This window comes from Mustela lutreola, chromosome 2 (assembly GCF_030435805.1).
Source record: "Mustela lutreola isolate mMusLut2 chromosome 2, mMusLut2.pri, whole genome shotgun sequence".
Classification (NCBI taxonomy): Eukaryota; Metazoa; Chordata; class Mammalia; order Carnivora; family Mustelidae; genus Mustela; species Mustela lutreola.
This window is the reverse complement of record NC_081291.1, coordinates 26,477,890-26,494,690: the sequence shown is the minus strand read 5'-3', so window position 1 is coordinate 26,494,690 and position 16,801 is coordinate 26,477,890. Positions and strand designations below refer to the sequence as shown.

Here is a 16,801-nt window from a genome sequence, read left to right as displayed (position 1 = left end):
TTTATGTACCTCCTAAGAGTGTTATACAGATCAAGTGAAATAAGAAAGTACTCTGACTGTAAAACCATTAAAAGTATTATTTTGCATGAGAATGGATATATATATGTAATGGCTCAAAATTAATGTCACCAAACACAAGATTTTCTACTGTCCCAAAATGCTTAGCAAACTGTCATGCACACTGCAAATTCTCAGTAAGTAATGATTTTTACAAAGACTACCTATTGGTAATTGAGTCCATGATCTCAAATTAAGGACTAACTCAAATGACCTTCTGCCCTTTGACCCTAATCAGGGTTGTAGAAGTACAGACAGCTCTATTGTTCACATTTCACTCATTCAAACATTTATGTAGTGCCTATCCTCTTGTTCTCAAGAGCTCACATCTGGCAGGGCAAGCACATTTGCATTATAGTTATTTTGTTGTCTGTGTCCCATAATGAAATTATATACAAAGTTCTATGGGAGTATAAAGGAAGAAGCTATTAATTCTTTAGTTAGTAGGAGTTAAGGAAGGCTTCACATTGAAACTGGGCCTCAAGGGATGAAGGGGAAAGGTCATTGTGGAAGACAAAACAGCAAAAAAGGCACTTGTTCTAGGAACAGAGAGCACTGTCACACAGCTACTGCATAGTTTGGGGCAAAGGAAAAAAAAAGAGTAATAGAAGATGGAGCTGGAAAAAAGGGAAATAAGAGACAGATTTTGAAGGTGTTTGTACATCGTGTTAAAAATTAATGGGGAAATAACCAAGATTTCTGGGCAAACAGGTAAACTGTTCATTTACTCATAGTGGCAACGAGAGAAGTTTGCACAGAAGACTCCTTAGAATATTTCCATAGCTAACAAATGCCATCATTTTTCTTGATTCAAGTAAGTGACATACATAAAGAACCAATCTCACAGTCTTTTCACTTAAAAGTCTAAATGACAGACACTCTCCTTCCTATTTGCCGCAGAGAATAGATATTAAGCTCTAACATAAATACCACTTGAGAAAACCAAATAGAAGCCTAAGAAGGCAAAGAGTAAATTCAACCTAAGGAGAAAAGTCAAATATCTAAGTGGGAAAAAAAAGGTTTTAAGTATATACACCACCTACATTTTTTAACTTGAATAGGTAAAATATTTCATTAATCTTCCACTATTGTGAAAAATATGAAATAAATCTGTGCTTTGGATATACAATCTGGCTTTCTGAACATGTTTATATCAATGTGCCTCAAACATAACATTTTTCAATTATATTACTTTGTCACAAAAACCAACACCTCTTAATGACATTTTTACTTCTATCAACAACAACAAAAAATTGGTAAAACAATACACAAATAAATAAAATCAATGATCTGCTATTCTCCCAAAAGCTGAGGCCAGGATCTTTGTTGTCTTGTTTAGATATGGAGAAGAAGAAAAAAGAAACTATCTTGACTGACAAATTCTGAAGATTCTTCCTTTGCAATGACTTCCTTGCAATGTGACATATCATTCCTGCTTTCATGCCTTTAGTTCAGGAACTCTTCCCACCAAAACTCCTTCCCCTGACTAACTCTATTTACTTCTGCCTTATTTTAAAAGTCCTAAGATCTAGCTTAAATTGTATCCTATCTATGAATCATCCCTAAAATCTCCAATACTTACAGAATCTCTCTTTTTGCTGAAGTCCTAATTAGCAAGTTAATATACTTGTAATTTTTACCTTCTAGCATTTAATCATTTTTATTTCTACTGTGAATATGGTCAATGCCCTGACAAAACCATATCAGATCTAAACTGTTACAAAGCCTTGCTATAGCAGAGTAGTTAAGAGCTTCGGTTCTAGACTCTAGAGTCAAAAGTCAGAATACCGACATTCAAATCCCAACTCTACCATTTATTAGCTATGTGAACTTGGGCAAGTTAATCTAATCTTTCTGTGCCTTAATTTCCTTATGGGTTAATGTGGGGAAAATAAGCAGTTATCTTAAATAGTTATTTAAGGATTAATTAACATGTAAAGCATTTAGAACTGAGTATGGTACATAGTTAGCGTACAAGTATTAATTAAGCTGTTCCCATTTGTCCTTGCTCCAGGCCTCCCTACATATTGTTGTCATATCACTTTTAATTGGTGGTTCTGTTATGTCAGTGCCCTGCAGAGAACTTTCCCTGGCCTTCCACAGTACATGGGTCGATGCCCTTAGTTTGTTAATCAAGGCACTCCACACTATCTCCTCAGCTTTAGCTACTCAGAAACAGACAAATAAGGCAGACACCCTCTCTTCCATGATCTGACAACTACTTATAAAAGAGAAACAAACATAAAAATGTCACACAAAATGGATGTTCACACATAGCTACTCTCCAAAAAACTTTTCCAATCCAACAAAATCAATTTCATGAGTGACTAGAAGATGTCAAACTCATTCAAAATTACCTGCTTTGGTCTGTTTTATTCTACTTTCATCCACCCAAAACACACAAAAACCATGCCAAAATGACAGCTTTTCTTAAGATGTACCTATCCACCCCTGTTGTAAAGTCTAATTCAAACACCATCACCCTTGCCGTTTAAACTTAATACTATCTTATCTTAATCACTTGTTTTTATAAATATATAAATATATATATATGTGTATATATATATATATATATTTTTTTTTTTTTAAGAGGTTGAGAGAGAGCATGAGCTGGGGGAGAAGCAGGTGGAGAGAGAGAAGCAGACTCCCCACTGAGCAGGGAGCCCGCAACAGGGCTCTAACCTCAGACCCTAGTATCACAGAAGGCAGACACTTAACAGACAGGCACCCTTCTCAATGAACTGTTATTAAGGTGTACAGTCACCCTCTGTATCCAAAATATAAGCTTCTACAAAGAATAACAATTTCTAACCAGTTCTTGTTTTCTTCCCTCTCACCACTGTGCCCTCCACTAAAACAGATCATGATAGAACAGGTGCTCAAAAATATGCATTGAATTTAAGTAAGAAAAAGTGAAACTGGAAGTAGAATACTACTATCACTTATTACTAAGTAAACTACAGTAAGAGTGCAAATAGACTACTGTATCAACCATTAGACTATCTATCACCTGTCCAGAGACTCAAATCAAGTGGGACCATCCAAATCAGAAGGAGGCAGTCCACTCACTACCCCTTCTATGAAACCACCATATGGGTAGATTTGCTTGTTCAGTGGTAACTTGGTCAAAAGAAGGATTAATAACCATTCTATTATATGCCATCTAATTTGAAGAGCTTGACTTCCAAGAGAAGTGAAGGATGATACACAGGGTCAGCACCCAAGTGGGGCAGTAACAGACTGCTAAAATCCTGAGTAGATGATTTGGGAAAGTTTATTAAATTCCACTTTATGGCAAACCTGTCACCCTCCAACCTGCAGGTTTTTAGTACCCATAAGGCATTCCACAAACTTAGCATTAAAAAGTGTCACCTAGACTCCATGAGCCTATGTTTTGCAGATTTTCTACAATGAATATGTATTACTTGGATAATCAGAAAGTTTCAAGTGTTTATTACCTCTTCTAGCTTTTAATGGGTCACCTATAATGGCCAGTGCAGAATGAAAAAAATCACAAGGTAAAAGTCAACCAAAGGTTATATATCACTCTAATTATCCACCTCCCAGAGAAAGTGCCAATTTGAACAAAGTTCTCAGTTTTGTATGTTCAATTTAAAAGATTACTTCTACATATGCCCTCACATGAAAGAAAAAACAATTCTCATTACCTTCCTAGGATTCCATAGCATACAGAAATTGCAAAGAGCTGCCTAGATGGTTTGATTTTCCCCCCACCTCAAACACCCTCCACACTAAGGACTAGACCCTTAATAAGGGCCACAAACAGGGTGTGAAGTAATGATCATATCAATCCACAAAACAATAGTAGGTGGCACTATTATTCCCAGAAGAGAAAACTAAGGCTTAGAGATGAGATGTTTGAAAAATAAAAACCTGCCTGAGGTGATGCTTATAGAAGGAGGGGATTATGGTATTGTATAAAGGAATTTGCTGGGAATATATATTAGGCTCAGTGACTTAATTGTTATGAGATAATTATAGCAGAAATCCTCAAACTAGAAATTTCACACATAGAAAACAGTAAGTGATATTTGGTCAAACTGTGGGTTTTCTTTGGAATTGTGTACCTCAGGGTATCTGGCACATAAGAGGTGCTCAATAAAACCCTGTCTGTTCAAACCTAAGTTTTTAAACAATTTTATTCCTAAAATAATTTGATCACATGGCAAAATCTGACAGGTTATTTGTTTTAACTAAATTAGGCTGTGCAGTAATCAATAATTATATCTATACCTAAAGTAATGGCCTCATACCCTGTTCTTAGCTAAAGCAGGAAAAAAGTGAAAGTGGTGGAAATAAGCTGTGTCTCTTTTAAAGATAAGTTTTTCTAATTACAAATTCCACTCAATTTTAACATGTCTGCTCAATTTACACAATACTCACTATGGATCTAGACTTAGCCATCTCAAAATAATCTACTGTGGGGGTTTTAGTATAGCCATGAAAAGCACTGCTCATGTAATCACTATTTTTTAAATAAGTAAAAAAACCTGAGTCTCTTTTGAGTAGCGTACCAAAGTAAAGCAGGTGCCTTTGCGGATTATGTACTTTAAGCAAACCTGTTATTTGATTAAGTTGGACCTTAGCTTAGACAAAAAGGTCAAAGCTGGTTGAATTAAGGCACTGGCAGTTAACTGATGTTTGAATTTGATAGCTGGAAAGATGAGTTCCATGAATATTCACTTTAAATGATTATGGGTAATCTATGAAGTCTTTCAGACACCCAAACTTCAGTTTCTACAGAGAAAGAAAAAGGGTCTGTTCCATAGGTAAATGAACATCTGGTGTTATACAGAAAAATTAACATCTTTTTCAGTTCACATCCTACACACAGAGTAAGACATAGGTATTATGCAAGCACAATCTCGTCCTCCTTTCTTTGAAAAATGATTTATATAATAATTCCTTAATTCTGTAGCAACAGAGTATTGCTTTCTCCTTTTTTTTGAAGCTCAAGTGTCTTTCATTTCAAAATACTACCATTGGAAACTTAAATTCTTCTTTTAAAAAAGATTTCATCATTTAAAAGTCAGGAGGTGAAGCCCAAGGTATTTCTATTAGTCTTACATAACTTAATCTAAGTCGGAACCGATTCAGTATCTCAAAAGCACAAAAATGAGTTCTTCAGTATATTCTTCACACAGATTAAGTATTAAAAATTGAAAGGGCCTTATTTGACTTTTTCTTGTATTCTTAAAATATAAGCACCCACAAGTATAGTAAATTAGGGTGCCAACATAAAAATGCAAAAAGGATCACACTTAAAGAGCATTAAATTCATCCTATCACATCTATAGAGGTAATGCAATATTTGATAGAACTGGATATAATTTCAGAAAGTAAATTAATTTCATAACACTGATTTTTAAATATCACCTTTACAAGTATGCATTAAGTACTTTTAGTAAGTTCTTGCAAGGAACACCAAGAATGATTTTCAAAAGCAATACATGTCTACGGCCATACCACCCTGAACGCGCCCGATTTCGTCTGATCTCAAAAGCAATACATGTATGTTCACCCAACTTGCAAACAAAACTCTCAAAATGTAAAGCTACAGTTGTTCATGATTAATGAAACTGGCTTTGAAAATTGCAAATTACTCCTTATCAAATATTTCAAAAATGTTAATTTACACAAACAACCGTCCTTACTAGAAAGACCATGATCTGAACTCAGCTAAAAGCTGTACTAACTCCATTTCACCCCTGAGACACCTGAGCCCCAGTGTAATACTGGCCACAGATTCCCTGCATTGCTTTGGGAACTGCCGCTTGCTTATTCAAACACTGAACGGCAAATTCACCTTTCTAAAAAGATTGAAGCAAAAAGCCAAGTTTCACTATCTAGTTTTCTGAAATGAATGAGAGTTTGTGATTTCACTGGGAATGACCACATTATCAAGATGCCATCGCCCTCCCCAGGCATTTAATTACAATACCTTCTCTGTTTTCCATTCAACCACCTCAACTAAACTTCCAGTAAAACCAAATACCCAAAAAGTTGGTTCCATGGCCTTGCTCAAAGTCTCCTCTGGGTGCAAAAGCTGGGATCCTGCATACATTATGCAAAAAGGGCAAAGGGAAATGAGAAGTAAAGATTGTTAGATAATGTGGTGACATTACCTTGCCCGTCTTGTGATCAAACCAGACGAGAGCATGATTCCTTGACAGCACTTTGCAATCAAAGGTAGCATTATTCTGCGCTGGTCGACAGCGGGCCACGGAGCGGCCGATTTTAATGGGTTCGTCCAGGTAGACATGGCGCTCCTGAAATGGGTGCGAGTTCGGGCGGCAAGTGAAGATGGCCAAGGCTGACGGCATCGAGGACAGACTGGAGGTGTCTCTCCTACCAAAGGACAAAGAGGAGTTCCACCGGATCCGGACTGCCCTTCACAAGCCTATGCCCCTATCCCCCCCAAAATTTTAAATTAAAACAAACTGCGCATTGTCCAAGCATAACCAGTGAACATCAACAACTCTTCACTTGAGTGGGAAGACAAGCCAGCGCAATCCCCATCACCTCCTTTAAAACCCAGCAGCGCCCTGATCGCAAAAAGTCCCCAACTGGCAGCTTTCAGTCCATCTTCTTCCCTGGGAAGAAAAGCCTCAAACATCGGACAGCTTCGGCTAAGAAAACTCCTGGAAGACAGTTTGGGGGCTGGAGGTATCCAAGCAGATGAGTCACACACCAATTCTTGTGTTTTGTTTGGGATCGCGGCCGCTTTCCCCCCTCGGTGGCGGAAATGTTGCAGCACTGCAGCATGAAGGAAGGGTCGGTTCGGTGCGGCCAGGAAGGTCCTTTCGGGCCGAAGGAAGGTGTCGCCGAGCACCTCTGGGCACCCACCGCCCGTCTTTGAGGGCCTCGGGAGTGGAAGGGCAGAGTCGTGGGGGTCTAGACCGCCAGCGGGACAGTCTGCATTGCTCTTGCTGCGCGGAGGCCGCCCGGGAGGTGGCACGGGGTCCCTGGCACGAGCCGAGACGGCGGTGGCTGGGGTCCTTGGCGCGAGGAGTAGGGGGACAGGCAGAGGCGCGGGCAGCGGCCGAGGCGGGACTCCCGGGCACCTGGCGGGCGTCCCCGCGCCCAGGGCGGAGATCCGGCTCGGCAGGCCGGTGCGGACAGAGCGAGGCGCAACCCCGCGGAGGCTCAGGGGTCTCGGCCCGCAGGAAGTTGGTCCCTGAACGCCTCAGCTCCTGGCTGCTGCTCAGCACACCGGCCGCCTTCTTTCAGGGTCGCCCCCGCGAGGGTCGCATCTCAGGGACGACAGCCGCAGCTCCCAGCGGACGAGGAGGTGGGGGAGGGAGGCTGGCCCGGAGATTAGGGGAGAGGCCTGGAGGCCCCGGGCTGGGTCCGCCGCAGCCTCCACCACTCGCGGCTGGTGGGACACGCTCAGGCTGTGCCCGACAAGGCAGGAAACTTTCCGACCTGGTGGGGAAAACATCAAAACAAACGGCCGTCAGGCGCCGGTGCCCGCCCGCCTCAGCCCGCACCCCTTCAACCCGCCCCCCGCTAGTCCCCGCGACTGGCCACGACCTCGGCCGACCTCTCCGCGGACGAGCTGCGGGGATTTAGAACCCGGACGCCACAACCGGTCCCAGCCTCCCTCGTTGCTGCCGCCGCCTCAGCTTACCTTGCCAGCGCCGGCCGCCATAGTGACTCTGACTGAAACCTACCCGGTGCACCGCCACGGGAACGCGCACCCTTCAAGGGCCCTCCTACCCCCTCTCCCGCGCCGTAGTCCGGGGTCGTCACGTGTTCGACGCCGTGGAGGCCATGATGGTCAAGGGCAAAAAAGAGGGCAAGCTAATTTTTAAGGAGCTCTAGACGCCATGTTAGTTAAGGGCTTGAAGCTTCAAACCGTGGGACAACCTTTACGACCATTTTGGTTAAGGGCAAGAGAAAATTTGACCTGTTGAAGGTTTTCCAAACAAAACGTGCCAACTTCCTACGTTACGGTCTTGGTAAGAAGACACCAACTTTTACTAAATTTTATTTACTTTACTTCTCACTGAAAATACCAATGAACGAAGAGAACAGACCCATCCGAAGGAGAGGTTCATTTGCAGTCATCTTAGCTGTGGGCAGCACAGTCCCCTAACTGCCGCCTTAGGTGTGACCAACCAGATTCCCACAAGTCTTGGGATTTGTGCATCAAAATTGAGACCTATCCTCCCCGTGCTAAAGTCTTCCGTGAATCCTGCCCAGGGTAAAACCCTCAGTCCCTGCATTCCATTTCGAATGACCCTTCCCAGGGGACCTATCACATCCTCCCCAGGACTCCAGTGCAGATTCTACCCCGGAAAGAATGTGAGTTCAGAAAGTTTAAAATCAAGTTGCTTCCAGAGAGAGGGCAAACAATTTTCAGTATTAAAAAAATGGGCGTATTGTCCCCAGGAGTCATTGGTCTATAGAAGGAAAGAATACAAAATCTAAACGAAATTTTCAAGAAACATAGTGGGAAGGAGTTTTATTCATTTAGAACCAATGATGGTTTCATTCTTCAAATTCCTTTCAGAACAGGCTCTACTACTGTGTGACCTTGGGCTTTTCTAATTTTCTAAACCCTTTCAAGTCTCCTTTTCTCATCTATAACTTGGAGATAATACATAACTCACTTTTATTGTGGGAATTCATTTCAGTACTTACATATAGGGTTTTCACCCTATCCTACCTGTCCTAAATTCTGTGCTGGACCCTGGGGACACATACGTGAACAAAACCTCCAACCCTGGGTGCCTAGGTGGCTCAATGGGTTAAGCCTTGGGCTCAGGTCATGGTCTCAGGGTCTTGGGATCCAGCCCCACATCAGGCGCTCTGCTCAGCAGGGAGCCTGCTTCCCCCTCATCCCCCGCCCCCACTTCTCTGCCTACTTGTGATCTCTCTGTCAAATAAATAAATAAATAATCTTTGGGGGGGGGGGGCAATTCAATAGTTAAACAAAAACAAACCAAAAAACCCTCCATCCCTGCCCTCTGAAAGCAATTCCTCGATATTGTGGGATGTGGTAACAAACATAGACAGAGGGCTAAGATGGAAGCAAGCACTGAGTACTGAAGATGACAGGGACAGTACTTCTGCAGGAGGTAACTAACTGAACTGAAGGAATGAAAGTAGGAAAACCACAACAAATGAGGTATTTGCTGAATGACTTCTTAAATTTCCAGGAAGAAAGAATAGCAAAAAAGGAACAAAACTATTTCAAACAGTGGACCAATGTGCCTGGCACATAATAGTGACAATAAATTATTTGATGCATGAATGAAAATTACATACTGTTACTCATTACTACAGGATAAAGTAGAACTGGCACAGAGTGAGTGTGGACCGAAGAATATATGTTAGATTATAAAGACCTTGTATATTTGTGTACTTTCCTAGGACTCTTCACTAACTCAGCAAATATGTATTTAACTACTACTGTGTTCCAGATACTTTATTCCTGAAAAAAAAAAAAAAAAAAGATATGTTGAAAAGTTTTAATATAAGAAGATGAAAAGTTTTCATTTACTTTTAGGCTTATGTGGAATAAAGTAACACAGGTCCCTCCACAAATCCTTAATGAGTTCTGTGAATGAATTCATAAGTTATTTGTGCATACTTTCATTTGTTCATTCTATAAATATTTAATTGAATGCCAACTGGGAAACAGCTCCTTTGAAAAGCCCTGCAACAATGAAAAAACCCCGACTCCCTCAAGCTGCTCACAATTTAGTTGATGACACAGTAAGATACTTGCCCTTACGAGTATAACAAGAGTAACAGGAGCAAGGCAGAGTAGTTTATTTTTTAAATTTTAATTCCAGTATAGTTAACATAGATTGTTATATTAGTTTTAGGTGTACAATATAGTGATTCAATAATTCTATATGTTATTCAGTGCTCATTGAGATAAGTGTATTCCTAATCCCCTTGCACCCCTTCCCCTTTGGTTCTTTATAGTTAAGAGTCTGTTTTTTAGTTTGTCTCTCTTTTTTTTTTTACTTTATTTGTTTTATTAAATTCCACATGTGTGTGAAATATATGATATTTGTCTTTCTCTGACATTTTGCTCCGCATTATACTCTCTAGATTCATCCATGTTATTGCAAATGGCAAGATTTCATTCTTTTTATGGCTGAATAATATTCCAGTGTGTGTGTGTGTGTGTGTACGTCTTCTTTATCCATTCATCAGTCAGTGGATACTTTGGCTGCTTTCATAATTTGGCTATTGTAAATAATTCTGCAATAAACATAGGGGTGCATATATCCCTTTGAATTAGTGTTTTCATATTCTTTTGGTAAATACTATTGGTATATCCCAGTAGTAGGATTACTGGATTATAGGGTAATTCCATTTTAACTTTTTGAAGAATACCCATTCTGTTTTCCACAATGGCTGCACCAGTTTGTATTCCTATCAGTAGTGTACAAGGATTCCTTTCTCTCCTCATCCTGGCCAACACTTGTTTCTAGTATTTTTTATTTTAGCCATTCTGACAAGTATGAGGTGATATTTCATTGTGGTTTCAATTTGCATTTCCCTGATGATGAGTGATACTGAGCATCTTTTCATGTCCATTGGCCATCTGTATATCTTTTTTGTAAAAATGTCTGTTCCTGTCTTCTGCACGTTTTTTAAATTGGATTATTTGTGTTTGTGGTGTTGAGTTGTATAAGTCCTTTATATATTTTAAATACTAATCTTTTATCAGATATGTCATTTGCAAATATTTTCTCTCATTCAGTAGGTTGTCTTTTAGTTTTGTTGATTGTTTCCTTTGCTGTACAGAAGCTTTTTATTCTGATGTGGCCCCAATAGTTTATGTTTGCTTTTGTCTCCCTTGTCTCAGGAGACATATCTAGAGTAATGTTGCTATGGCTGATGTTGGGGAAATTAATGCCTGTTCTTTCTTTTAGGATTTTTATGAGTTCAGGTCTCACATTTAGGTCCTTTATCCATTTTTGAGGTGTTTTCTTTTTTTTTTTTTTTTTAATGCTGTAAGAGAGTGGTCCAATTTCATTCTTTTGGTATGGAAACTGGCTGTCCAGTTTTCCAACAGCATTTTTTGAAGAGACTGTCTTTTCCCTATTGCATATTCTTGCCTCCTTTGTTGAAGATTAATTGACCATATAACAGCATGCAGCAGATTAAACTGAGACTTGAAAAATGAGTAGGAGTAGGGCAGCTACTCTGGTAGTAGTGAGATAATGAAATTTTAGGCCAAGAAAACATCATAAACAAAGACCCAGAAACTTGAGAGGACAGGACTTTATGGGAATTACAGGTAGGCCTATATTACTGAAGCTTAGGGGCGGGAGTTGGTCAAGGAGAGGCTCACAGAAGTGGGTTTCAATTGCTGAAGGACTGGAGGCCAAAACAAAGGACTTCAGAACATTTTCATCTTTCTCCTAAGTTAGAGTAATGAAAATCAAGGTTTCTGAATCAGACCTTGCATCATCATTTACCAGCACTGTAAACCATAAATTATTTAGCTCCTCTAACTCTGTTTTCTTATTTGAAAAAAAGCAGATAATAACTCACAGAGTTTTGGGACGCCTGGGTGGCTTGGTTAGTTAAGTGTCTGCCTTCAGCTCAGGTCATGATCCCAGGGTCCTTGGATTGAGTCCCACGTTTTGCTCCTTGCTCGGCAGGGACCTGCCTCTCCCTCTGCCTTTGCGGCTCCCCCTGCTTGTGCTTTCTCTCTCTCAAATAATTAAATAAAATCTTAAAACGAAAGAAAAAAAAACCTCATAGAGTTTTGTTAGCATCAAGGAAGATAATGCAAGACAAAGTCATTGTCTTCATTCCATGATGTCTTGAAAATAGTAGATATTTATACAATGTTATTTTTTTTATTCTTCCTACTAGCCTTTCCATACAGTAAGGAGCAAGTTGTATTATCCTAATTCATATATGGAGAAACTTGTTCATAAATGTAGAAATAAAAAGTATCTCCTTAAGTTTTACTACAGTATCTCTTTAATATTAAACAAACAGAAGAGGGTTTTTGTTTTGTTTTGTTTTTTCTGTTAGAAAAGCTGGGATGCTGTAACCTGGAAGGGTAAAGAATCCTACCAAGATATGCAGGGTGCAAGAAATGCCAAATGACATTGAAGACATTCTTCACCCACTGGTATTCAGCAGGCACAGAAAAGTCTTAAATTAAGAAATCTCATACATGAGATATTTTGAATTCTAAGCCATGTGGGTGTTCCTCTCTTGGATTCTGTATCCATACAAGATTTTAATTAAATAAAAAATAGGTCATGTTTTGGGGTGCCTGACTGGCTCAGTCAGTAGAGCATGCTACTCTTGATCTCAGGGTTGTGAGTTCAAGCCCCATGTTGGGTATGGAGCCTACATAAAATATATATGTCATGTTTTGAGAAATTTGGAATAGTAGTACTTTCCAATGTTGTAGCTTTCTCTCTTTTTAAAATGTTTACCTTTTTAATAGACTGATAACTATTACCACTGCTATGATCCATAATCCATGATAGTTTTCCATCTTAGAAAAGCAAAGACAAAATTGTAAAATCATTACCCCAGTACCATGAGAGATAGGCCATTATTAGCATTTCAGACGTGTAGGAGACAACTCTGTAAACTCACTTAATATACAACCCCCCAAGTGCTAATGATCTAATTAGACTTTAACCAATGACACATGATAAATGAATTATGGAAAATTTGCATAACTAAAAAAAAGAAAATTTGCATAACTGCTTAAACAGAGTATCTAGATTGCAAATATCAGTAGACAAACTAATTAAAGAGGAGCCTTGGAGTAGTCAAAAATTAAAATTGAGAGTATATAATATTTTTTATGGTACACAATGGGTTATTAAAACTAAAATTTCATCCTCTTTTTAATAAGGAAGTCTCCCTCATTAGGGAGATGCTAATGAATGGAAATACCCTGTCATTTCCCAGGTGTCCGGGGTGAAGTGGCCCAGACATTCCAGAGGTACTGCTCATCTGTTTTTTGTTTCTTGGTTCTTCAGGAAATAGAAGAAAAATAATTTCCTAATGACAAATAAAGGCTTTTATTTGTCATTTAGCAATCTTTTTCTGTGAACATAGAGAGAATCAGATTAACTCTCGAAAGGCTCATGGACCACTTATCCAGCTCCCTAATTTGGCAGGCAAGGAAACTGGGGCTCAGAAAAGAGACTTTTATTGAATGTGTATTTTACCATGTGGTAAGGCATTTTCCTCAGGACATCTTTATGTACCATTAATCCCATTTTATAAATAGGGAAACTGAGGCTCAAAAAGATTAAATTACTGAATTAATTAATTAAATAAATGAATTAAAAGACTAAATGCTAAGTGTAAAGTACATGCTGGGGTTTTTTTTTTTTCTTTTTACAATATCCTTACTCACTTTTTGGATTGATAAAATACATATTCATTGCATATATTCAAATAAGCAAAGTAAGGAAAATAAAAGTCCTCTCTAGCTTCATCACATATCCTCAGTCTAGAGCCAAATACTGTTAACAGTTTGTTAACTATATCTTTCCAGATATTTTTCTAAGCCACAGAACACATGCTCCCCTCCTTTTTTAGAGAGAGAGAGAAAGTAAGCGCCCAAGTTGGGGTGGAAGGGCACAGGGAGAGGGATGATCCCAAGCAGGCTTCAAACCCAGCGCGGAGCCTGAGGTGGGGCTCAATCTCGTTAACCTGAGATCATAACCTGACCCGAAATGGAGTTAGACATTTAGCTCATGGAACCACCCAGGAGCCCCTGCATGCCCTTTTAAGAGTACCATATAATAGGAGTGAGATGGAGCCCCGCATCGGTAGTGGGCGTGGAGCCTGCTTAAGATTCTCTCTCTCCCTTCCTCTCCTTCTGAACCCCCACCTCCCCATTCGTGCTCTGTGTTTCTCTCTAGAAGAAATAAAATCTTAGGGACTCCTGGTGGCTCAGTCAGTTAAGAATCTGGCTTCACTCAGGTCATGATCATAGGGTTCTGGGGTCAGATCCTGCATCTGGCTCCTTGGTCCTTGCTCAGCGGGAAGCCTGCTTCACCCTCTGCCACTCCCCCTGCCCCCCCCTCCCCGCTTGATCAGTCTTTCTCTCTGGCTCTCTGACAAATAAATATAATTTTTAAAAAAGAAAATCTTTTTTTAAAAATTTTTTTAAAATGTTATTTATTTATTTGAAACAGAAAGAAAGACCACAAGTGGGGGGGCGGCGGGGGGAGCAGGCTCCCAGCTGAGCAAGGAGTCCGATACGTGGCTGATCCCAGGACCCTGAGATCACGACCGAAGGCAGAGGCTTAACCCACTGAGACACCCAGGTGACCCAAAAGAAATAAAATCTTAAGAAAAGAAAAAAAGGAAATGGGAATATCAATATTAGGAGCCTTATTCCTAAAGGTAATAAACACTTTAAATCAATAGTAAAAAGTCAGTATGGGAGGGGGTGGGGGAAGGAAGGAAAAAAATTGTTGATTTTGTCAGTCTGTGTAAGTCCCCTTTTGATTACTCGAAGTGTTCTCTTGCTTTGTATTATCAATTTAAGATGTTACTGCAGGGAAGGTGGTGTGCCTCGATGGTACAGTTGGTTAAAGTGACTGACTCTTGGTTTTGGCTCAGGTCATGATCTCAGGGTGGTGAGATCCAGCCCCTCAGTGGGCTCTAGGGTCAGTATAGAATCTGCTTAAGACTCTCTCTCTCCCTCTCCTTCTGCCCCTCTCCCTCTAACATAAATAAATAAACCTTTTTTTTTTTTTTAAGATTTTATTTTTTGACAGAGACACAGTGAGAGAGGGAACATGAGCAGGGGGAATGGGAGAGGGAGAGAAGCAGGCTTCCCGCAGAGCGGGGAGCCCAATGCGGGGCTCAATCCCAGGACTCTGGGATCAGGACCCAAGCCAAAGGCAGATGCCTAACAACTGAGCCACCCAGGCACCCCTAAATAAATAAATCTTAAAAAAAAGGGGGGGGGGCGCCTGGGTGGCTCAGCGGGTTAAAGCCTCTGCCTTCAGCCGGGGTCATGATCCCAGGGTCCTGGGATCGAGCCCCGCATCGGGCTCTCTGCTCAGTGCAGAGCCTGCTTCTCTCTCTCTCTCTCTCTCTCTCTCTCTCTGCCTGCCTCTCTGCCTACTTGTGTTCTCTGTCAAATAAATAAATAAAATCTTTAAAAAAAAAAAAAGAGAGAGAGAGAGAGAGAATGTTATTTGGAATGCAACAAATCCTTAAGAACAAAAGAAAGCCACATAAGTTATTTTTTTGACTTTTTATTGGTATATTTGGGTTTGTTTTTAAATAGCTTAGTTACCAATTAAAATATCAAAGATTGTTTATAGGGGCGCCTGGGTGGCTCAGTGGGTTAAAGCCTCTGCCTATAGCTCAGGTCATGATCTCAGGGTCCTGGGATCAAGCCCTGCATCGGGCTCTCTGCTTAGCAGGGAGCCTGCTTCCTCCTCTCTCTCTCTCTGCCTACTCCTGATCTCTCTGTCAAATAAATAAATAAAATCTTTAAAAAAAAAAAAAAAAAGCCAAGATTGTTTATAGTGGTGTTTTTGTTCATCTGGTGATTTTTAAAAAAAATATTTTAAGAATCGGGGTGCCTGGGTGGCTCAGTGGGTGAAAGCCTCTGCCTTCAGCTCAGGTCATGATCCCAGAGTCCTGGGATCCAGCCCCGCATCGGGCTCTCTGCTTAGCAGGGAGCCTGCTTCCTCCTCTCTCTCTCTCTCTGCCTACTTGTGATCTCTGTCTGTCAAATAAGTAAATAAAATCTTTAAAAAAATATATGACTTCTGAATCATCGTTTTTTAATATAATTGTGTTTCCTTTTAATAAGTTTCATTAGAGCTTTTGTTTCAGACAAATGCATTGTTCCTACTACTGTACAACAGATAATGATCAACAGTATCTTACCAAATTGTTGTAATTTGGGGGATTGATAGATTCTTCAGAGACCTTTGGTCATAAGCAGCCCTGAGAAGACTGTTTGAAATGGAGTGAAGAGACCCAGGCAGTAAGAGGAGTCTAGAGTGCTAGACTCCTCCTCCACTCCCATTCCCACCAAGCATGCCCACAGCTTGTGGAGTCGGCTGAGCTTTGTGCAGGGCTAATTTCATGGGTGTGTGACCTTACACAGGGACTGCACTTAGAAGGACTCCGCTGTCTTGAAGTTCTTAATATATATATTTTTTTTTTAAACAAAGGGGACCCTCGTTTTCCTCTTTCACTAGGTCCTTCAAATTATGGAGCTGGTCCTGCCCCCAGTCTCCTCTCTACAAGGCTAGCATGCTGACTAGCACAACACATGAAATGCTATAAGAGAAATTAGTGAAGAAGCATCCCTATAGAAATGAGTGAGACCTTTTTAAGTGAAACCAGACAGGTCCATCTCCCCATTTCCTGAAATCTAACTGTATAACTTGGTATCAGTGGTGAAGATGGTTGCAGAGGGAAGCTTGCCTTGATTTTATAATTTATCCTCTCACTCTAGATTAGATTCTGAATTTATTCTTGGAAATGATAATGAGAATAATACAGAATCAATATAGAATCTCTGCCCATTAAAATGTTGTACTTTATTATAACTTTTTATTACAGAAAGTTTCAAATGTACAGGAAAATTGAAATAAAATTACAATGAACACACATATATACCCCTCCTTGATTCAAAGTTGTTACCATTTAGTCAAATATGCCTTATTTATCTGTTTTTCTCAACTTTTTGACAAGAAGTTGCAAACACCAATACACTTTACTCCAAAAT

The 16,801-nt window shown here is 40.1% G+C and overlaps 1 protein-coding gene across 39 annotated transcripts in view; it reads right to left on the bottom strand.

Annotated features, from left to right (window-relative positions):
* The window catches only part of SLMAP (sarcolemma associated protein), a 144,188-nt gene extending 137,543 nt beyond the window's left edge, over positions 1-6,645 (bottom strand). For all 39 annotated transcript variants that reach the window (XM_059161267.1, XM_059161265.1, XM_059161283.1 and 36 more), the window contains exon 1: positions 6,204-6,645. In XM_059161267.1, coding sequence (XP_059017250.1) covers positions 6,204-6,401 — 198 coding nt within the window. In that variant the 5' untranslated portion in view covers positions 6,402-6,645. The remainder of the gene's footprint in view (positions 1-6,203) is intronic.
* Positions 6,646-16,801: the final 10,156 nt, after the last annotated feature.